The 7,316-nt window shown below is 40.5% G+C and overlaps 1 protein-coding gene across 1 annotated transcript in view; it reads left to right on the top strand.

Annotated features, from left to right (window-relative positions):
* The first annotated feature begins 720 nt into the window (after positions 1-720).
* The window catches only part of UBE2E3 (ubiquitin-conjugating enzyme E2E 3), a 54,982-nt gene continuing 48,386 nt past the window's right edge, over positions 721-7,316 (top strand). The window contains exons 1-2 of the mRNA XM_010083455.1: positions 721-920; positions 3,072-3,122. Coding sequence (XP_010081757.1) covers positions 727-920; positions 3,072-3,122 — 245 coding nt within the window. The 5' untranslated portion in view covers positions 721-726. The remainder of the gene's footprint in view (positions 921-3,071; positions 3,123-7,316) is intronic.

The raw sequence follows: 7,316 nt of genomic DNA, 5'->3' as shown, positions 1-7,316 counted from the left end.
TTCTTCCCCCTCCGGCAGCTCTGTGGTGGCCAAATGCAGTTCTCGCTGCTGGCCATGTAAATAACCGGGGCTGCTGCTGCCAGAGTTGCTTTAAATGCAGCTTGGGGTTTCTCCCTTTTAGGAAAAAAACAACAACAAAAAAACCCCCTCGTTCTCGTTCTTCCCCCCCACCCCGCCTTTCCCCAGCCCAGCCCTTTAAATGCACAGAGCAAGTGTACATTTCCATCTGAAATCAACCCAAGTGTTATTGGCAACGTGTTTTCTCGGAGAGGGGGGATCTGGCGTTTGGACCCAATAAAATGATCTGCTCCAGTGTAAATATTTACAGGGTATTAGTGACTTTTTAAAAAACATTTTCAGTGAGGTCTGTTATTTACAATGTGTCATTAGTTATTAATGTTCAGTGCCTAAGTACCCTGCTAAATCTGCCTCGTGCCTTAGAACAAAGTCGACAATTGGCGTATTGTTTAAAGTATGAAAAAAATGCGTGTGGGTTTAAAAATTGGAAATATCTGTATTTTCAGAAGTGTAAGTATTGCTTTCTAGCTGTCAAACTGCAACCCTTGGGACCAAGACAAATAAGTATATTTTGGCTAATTTCTCAGTGAAACGGACTCCTCACCAATTCAGGTGTTCTCAGGAACTCGGGGAATGGCAAGACAGAGTCCCACCTGTTTTATTGACTCTGCCTCTTTCCTTCTCCTTTCCCCAAAAAAGATCCCCACGATGTCCAGTGATAGGCAGAGGTCAGACGATGAAAGTCCAAGTACCAGCAGCGGTAGTTCAGATGCCGATCAGAGGGATCCACCTGCACCTGAACCCGAAGAGCAAGAGGAAAGAAAACCCTCTGCCACGCAGCAGAAGAAGAACACCAAACTCTCCAGCAAAACTACTGCTAAGCTATCTACTAGTGCTAAAAGGTAAAGGTGACAGTGAAACATGCCGTAGCACAGTATTCTGAGTCACAGTATTTGCATTGCACTTTTCATGGCAGAGGGGTTCTTCTTGTAAAGCTACGTGGAAGAGAGTGAAGTACCAACTTTTGTAGTACAGTAGCCTACCTGACAGTATCTTCATTAATCGAAGACTTATTGGGCTAATGATTACACAGACTTGTCATACTTCTTTTGAAGAGTTGTTTGAGAACGTACAGGTAGCTTACAGGTTGGCGGGGGGAGGCACGCCTAAATACATTTTGCGTTTGCAAAAATGTGCAGGAGAATGTCAGCTTCGGGTATCTTTAGGTTTCCATGCCTGATTGGTATAAGGTGGAGTCCTCCTGGTGTATTTTATTATGGTTGGTAGATTGATGACAAGCAATGCTCTTTAATTAAAGTCACAAAGCCCCAGTGGCTTCTCTGGGCCTTATGACGAGCTTTTCACGTCAGTGTGTGGGAGAGCCTTGCACACCTTAAAGTAATGGGTTCATTCTGCAGTTCTTTCAGGAGAAACTTAGGTGAGTTTTCTCCCTTAGGATCTGTAGATTCAAGCCATGGGGTTTTACAGGTAGTAGCCTCTACCTTTAAATATCAAAATCATCAGAAACCTTGTTTAGTTATAGCCGTTAAACTTTTATTTGCATGTAAGGTTTCTGGCAGTCTAGGTCTCCAGACGTGCACTCTGGTACTTTTCAGTAGGTTCCGCTGTGCGAAATAAGCGAACTTTAAATCCCTTGATTCCAGTGGTCTTCAGAGATGAAACATAACTTTCCGGTCCTTTCCCTGGAGTTGCTTTTCTTTACAAACATCTACAAATATCCTGTATCAAGGAAAGCTGTAGAGTAGCCGTGGTAGCTTCAAGTTTTGCATATTCAGCATGAATACTGGAGTTCTAACTTTTAGTAATAGTTTAGTAATTTTGTATTGGACTTAAATTCAGTAAATACTTTTTGAAATATGTTACAATTGCTGCAGAGTAAGACTGGGGGGCTTTGATGACTTTTGAGCTTGTTAAAGAAACCCTTTGAAATAGAACTGGCTAAAGAAAGAAAAGTTCTGGAACTACTGTGTAGGCTTTGTAATTTGTTACTACTTGTCTTTTTTGAAAAGGCAGAGGTTCAGGCTTTCGAGGCTGAGTTTTCCCCTCTTGCCCATACTTCACTTAATTGTTGCAAGTCTGATTCTGTGCATCTCAAATAGTTGGGTAGTTTCACTGAATTTATTGATATTAGTGTAACGATGTGCTGAGGAGTTTCTGTTAGCTCATGTTTTAACACTTGCTATTCACATGAAATTCATGGTCTTGCTCGTATGGATCTTCTTCTGAAGAGAAGTCTTATTTGCTATTTTTAAGAGGAATGTACCATGCATCTTTTGAAATTATGCCTCTTGTGTATGAGTGAACTATTAAATTGACGAAAAGTTTTCAGTATTCCTCTTCTGGATCTTAACACGTTGGGAATGGTTGTAATAGAGTAAAGCTAAGCATAGATGATTTCGAGCTACATCACTTTTTATAATGTAAATACAGCTACTGTATAAGGTTGGGGGAGGAAAGGCAGCAGAAGGTGTGGAGAGAAGCAAAGTTGATCCAGAGAGATTATTCCAGTAACAGAGACAGCCTGGCAGATCTGCAAATCCACTTTTTAAACACACTGCAAAGTAGTAGGTAAAATATTGTGAAAAGAATGTGTCTGCTGCCAGCACGTTTCACTTCTTCAGCCTCGGTCACAGGTCTGTAGCGCTGGTTTAAAGTCATTGTCAAATCTGCCTGTACAGCCCCCCCCCCCTTCCCTCATTTGCATATTAGCTTGAAAAGAAAATCTCTCTGGCAAAAAGTGCTCAGATGTGAAAAAGAGCTACTTTTCTGAATACTTGTGGGAAATTTCTACCCAACTCAGTTGTGAGCGTTGTGTTTACATACAGAGCAGAGCAGGAAGAAAGCTGCAAAGTTTCTCAGCTGTGGGATTTGGGTTATGCCTCTGAGAACAAAGAGGAAGCAGCCATGTTAGCATTACTGAAGGCAAAGCCAATCTTGCATTTAACTGCCTGGTGGTAGAGGGCAGTGTAATTCCCTGATTTATTCTATAGACTATCTCAAATGCTTTGTGTCTGTTCTCATTTCACCAACAGAATCCAGAAGGAGCTAGCTGAAATAACCCTTGATCCTCCTCCTAACTGCAGGTATGTAACGGCTTCTTAAATTGTGGACGGTGGTAGGAGATTAATGTGCTCAGGCTAACAAATGGGAAACTTGGTGTTCACGAATGGTGACTGTTAGTTAAAATTGCATACAGCAGATTGAACAAGCATAGGGAATGTTGTATATTGAAGTTTGCTATTTTGTCTGCATGTTGGAGGCATAGTCATTAGTGATTGATGGACAGAGTAAAGTGTATTCAGTTGTTTTTCATAGCTGATCACTGCCTTTGTGAAACATTAATTATATGAACTTCAAAATACGCTGAAGCTTTCAACTTAATGTCTGCATGTAGTCTGAATTGTCTTTTTGAGTGCCGGGTTTATAGAGTTATCACTTAATTCTGAGTAAAGAATGGTATGTGATTTTTATGTGCTTTCTCTTAATATGTTGCTTAGCAGTTAGATAAGCTGAAGTATTGCCTTTAAATTTATGTGTCTCTTGGTCAAAGTCATAATCTCTTGATGGCAGATATTTTTAAGGAAGTTCCAAACTTGGGAGACACTTCTGGTAGGTTTCAGAAAATGAGACTGTAAGTTTGGAAGATTGAGTTATTTAGTCTTAGATAAAGTGCCGATAACTGGAGCACTTGATCTGTAGGAGAGTTAAATAGCAGCATAGCTAGCTAATTTCTTTGAATCTTTTGCATGTTTTACTTTTGTTTACAGGATGCATAAAAATTCTCATTAGCTGTGAGCATCCAGTGTTCAGATTTGCAGTAAAGCTACATTTAAATAATGTTGCTTTCATTTTATGCATCTCAGTAAGATTTCCAGCTGCAAGGTATCTTCACATTAATAGTTCATGTGTAACAGCAAGCCTTGTATTAAAAGAATGCTGGAAGTGCTTTCTGATTTTTATGTTGTAATTGTTTGAGTTTCTGAATAGTTGGAAAGGTTTGTTGCAGGTCTTGCAAGTTCAGTATAATGTGAGTTGTACTTCTGTCTGAATAGTCCATGAGAGCAGGGACTCATCAGAGCTATTGAATTTGTGGTAAAGGTGTCTTACCCTGGGGACTGCACTGTAGATTGCCTATGGCAGTCTGATGTATTTGCATGCAGGGCCAGTGGTTCTCTCTCTTAATAGAGGCAAGCTCTGTCAAGAGGGCAAATGTCTGTTGGGTTTGGGTTGTTTGGTTTTTTTTAGCGGAGAGGGAGTGTTTTGTTTTGGTTTTGAATAACGGTTTTAAATAACTTTTAATAAATTACTGGGATCTAGTTCTGTGTCCGTCATACACTTTGTACGTGCTCACTTGAAGGGGTTGTGGTGGGAGAGAAAGTATTAAAATGAAACGGAACACCAACAGTTTGCCTTACAGTCGCTAAAAAGATAATTGTAGCAGTTTCAAGTACAGCAAGTTACAGCTTGGCTTTTAGAAAGAGGAGCCTCTCCCCCCCACACTCTCCAGTGCCATCTGATACTTCGCTCCTTCAGAAAGCTTGTTCACCTCATATTAGCACAAGAGTATTGCAGAGTTTCTGTTGTGAGATGGTACTACTGGATGCTCAGCAATGCTGTTCAGAATGATGAAAACCCCCCAGTGTGTCTAAAATTATTCAGGTTTCTCCCCTGCAGAGCACAGGGGAAAAGATTATTCAGGGAAGTCAGTGATTTTGTGACCCTGATTCTGAAGAGGAATTTAACCCTTTTATTCAACAGCAACAGTATAACGAGTGCATTTTTACCTTTTGCAAAATCAAAAATTGGCTTCTGTAACAGAAATTCTGGGTTTTCAAGATGAACAGTTTAAACAGAGTTTCAGTGCCTTAAGGGTTACCGTTACAGTGGAATGTACTTGTTAGAAGCAGCTATTGTAGTATCAGGAGGCAAATGCAGCTGTGAGTTGTGTGCAAAGCAGTTGAAGCTTGTAACCTGCTTTCTTACCGGGTGCAGTAGCACAGATTAGGCAACAGACTGACACAGCAGGCATATGACACCTCTTCATTACTCGTCATGCAACAAGCAGCGGAACGCTATTTATGCACTTCTTGTTAAAGAAAATTAATTTGTAAAAAAACATTTAAAAGCCTGTATAGCTTGGGCATAGTCACATCTGCTTTAAAAATAAAAACCTTGTCTCATAGTTCTCCCAAAGAGATGTCTTCATGTAAAGTTGTTTCTCCTCCAGTTCTAGAGCTCACCCTTATCATTTGCAGTCCACACGTTGCAGACTTCACATGAATACAACTGCCAACTGATGCTCTTGGACATTGATAGTCCTCCTGGTTACTCAGTTACATAAGTGATAAAAAAGTTAGTAGTTTTTAAGATATTATAATAGCACATATAAAACAGTAAGTGTTACTTTAACGGGATACAGTACAAATACCAAAGACTACCTTGAACTCTCCCGCGTCACATTAAACACTGATGGCTGCTGGCCCTTCTCACCTGCCAGCGTAACTGCGTGGAGTCGCTCCCTAGTCCGGTTCTGTCGGAGTGATCTGAGACTGATTTAGCTACTTTAAAATGAAACCAGGTGGTTGCACTGTGATTCTTATGCAAAAGAGATGTAGGTTTCCTCAGCAGTTAAATTTCCCAGAGTCACATCTATTGCTAAACATCTGTTTTATAAAAATGCTGGAGCCCCAAGAGAGCTCCGTTCCTGGGTGTGCTAAGCAGGCCTGGGCTGCACATTAACTTCTATTTTAGGCACTGGGACAGCAGAATGACAGACACAGTAAAAATGTCTAAATAGCAGTGTTTTGCTTGCTTATCTCAACAGTAGAGATTGGTTTCTGATTCTGTTAATTGGACAACAAACTGTTAGAAAAATTACATTGTCATGCATCACGTTGTCATGTTTGTGAGCAGTTAATACGGACTGCACCTGGAGGGGTACCAAGTACAAAACTTGGTATCTTAATGCTGATAGTTTACATACAGTAATACTCTGAATTCCTGTTATTTTGGTGTGATTTCCGAGAAGGATAGAGCATTGAAAACAATAACATTAGATTTGGTCCTAAACCATTAAAGATGGGGGAGGGGGTGGAATTAAGTACTGCTTTCTCCTTATGCTTTCTCCTGTCCAACAGAAGAGCCTGAAACGAGTCAGTTATTGTCCAACATGCACCGTAGCACTAGGACAGATAGGTAAACTGAGGACACAGGTATCTGATCCTGTTTTTTCTTGCTTTTGCTGGCTTAACTCAAAGCTGTGCTACTTGATGCAGTGTGCTGTATTTAATTTCTTTTGTGCTTTTAATAGCATAAAGCAAAGCTAGAAAGGTCTTGGCCTTATTGCTCCTAGGCAGCTCAATTTCAAACCATGGCCAAGCACTTATACATACTTCAAGGTATGGAAGTGTGCCATAGCCCACTGTTATACATTCTCAGGAAAATGCTGCAAAGATTTTGCACATAAATGCATGGTAAATCTGGGTTGCTGAGGTGCTCTTAAATAGGTTTGACATATCTGGAATAACTGTTTTCAGTTAATGGCATAAAACTGTTTAGACTAGAGGTCACTGCTCTGTATTTAAGGTTATATCTGAGGCTGCTGTTCTGACCTGCCCAGCTTGGAGGCTGCAGCTCAGGTGTAGCTGGGCACAGCGGACCCCGATGCTCATTGTGCTTCCTGGATTGTAGGGCTGGCACAAGTGAGGCCGTTCCCAGGGGTACCGTGGTTTATAGCAGCTTCCTTTAGCTGTTCCTGGCCGCCCTGCTGATCCACAATAGCAAAAATGTGTACTCCCTCTCTCTTTTCCTCACTCCTCCTCATTTTCATTCCAAAATTAATCATTGTTCAACTTCATGGGAAAGTTTTTGAAGTTCAACCCGAAATTAAGTAAATCTGGTAACACACATGCCAGCTTAGTTTATTGTTTACAACCCATTTTACAACAAATCCAGTTTGGTGTAAACTTTGTAGGAAATGAAAGCAAACACTAAAACCAGTGTATACACTCAGAGCTTAATTCATGTGGTTTAAAAAGAGGTGAGTTAAGGTAGTGCAAGCGGGAGAATTTAAGCATTTTATAGTCTGCTCTGTCAGTTGTCTTTATCTCTTCTCTATAAAAATTAAAATTAAAAAAGAGAGGGGAAAAAAAAAAAAAAAAAAAAAAAAGAAAAGCCAGGCAAAACAGGTGCCTTAGAGCACTAGGCAGAGAGAAAACTTTCTCCTTTGTATCTGCTGGGAAATGTGAATTCCTACCAAGAGAGAGCTGCTTGGATCA

The sequence above is a fragment of the Pterocles gutturalis genome, unplaced genomic scaffold, assembly GCF_000699245.1.
Source record: "Pterocles gutturalis isolate BGI_N339 unplaced genomic scaffold, ASM69924v1 scaffold44150, whole genome shotgun sequence".
Lineage (NCBI taxonomy): Eukaryota > Metazoa > Chordata > Aves > Pterocliformes > Pteroclidae > Pterocles > Pterocles gutturalis.
The sequence above is the reverse complement of the archived record's forward strand: the minus strand, read 5'-3'. Positions and strand labels throughout refer to the sequence as shown.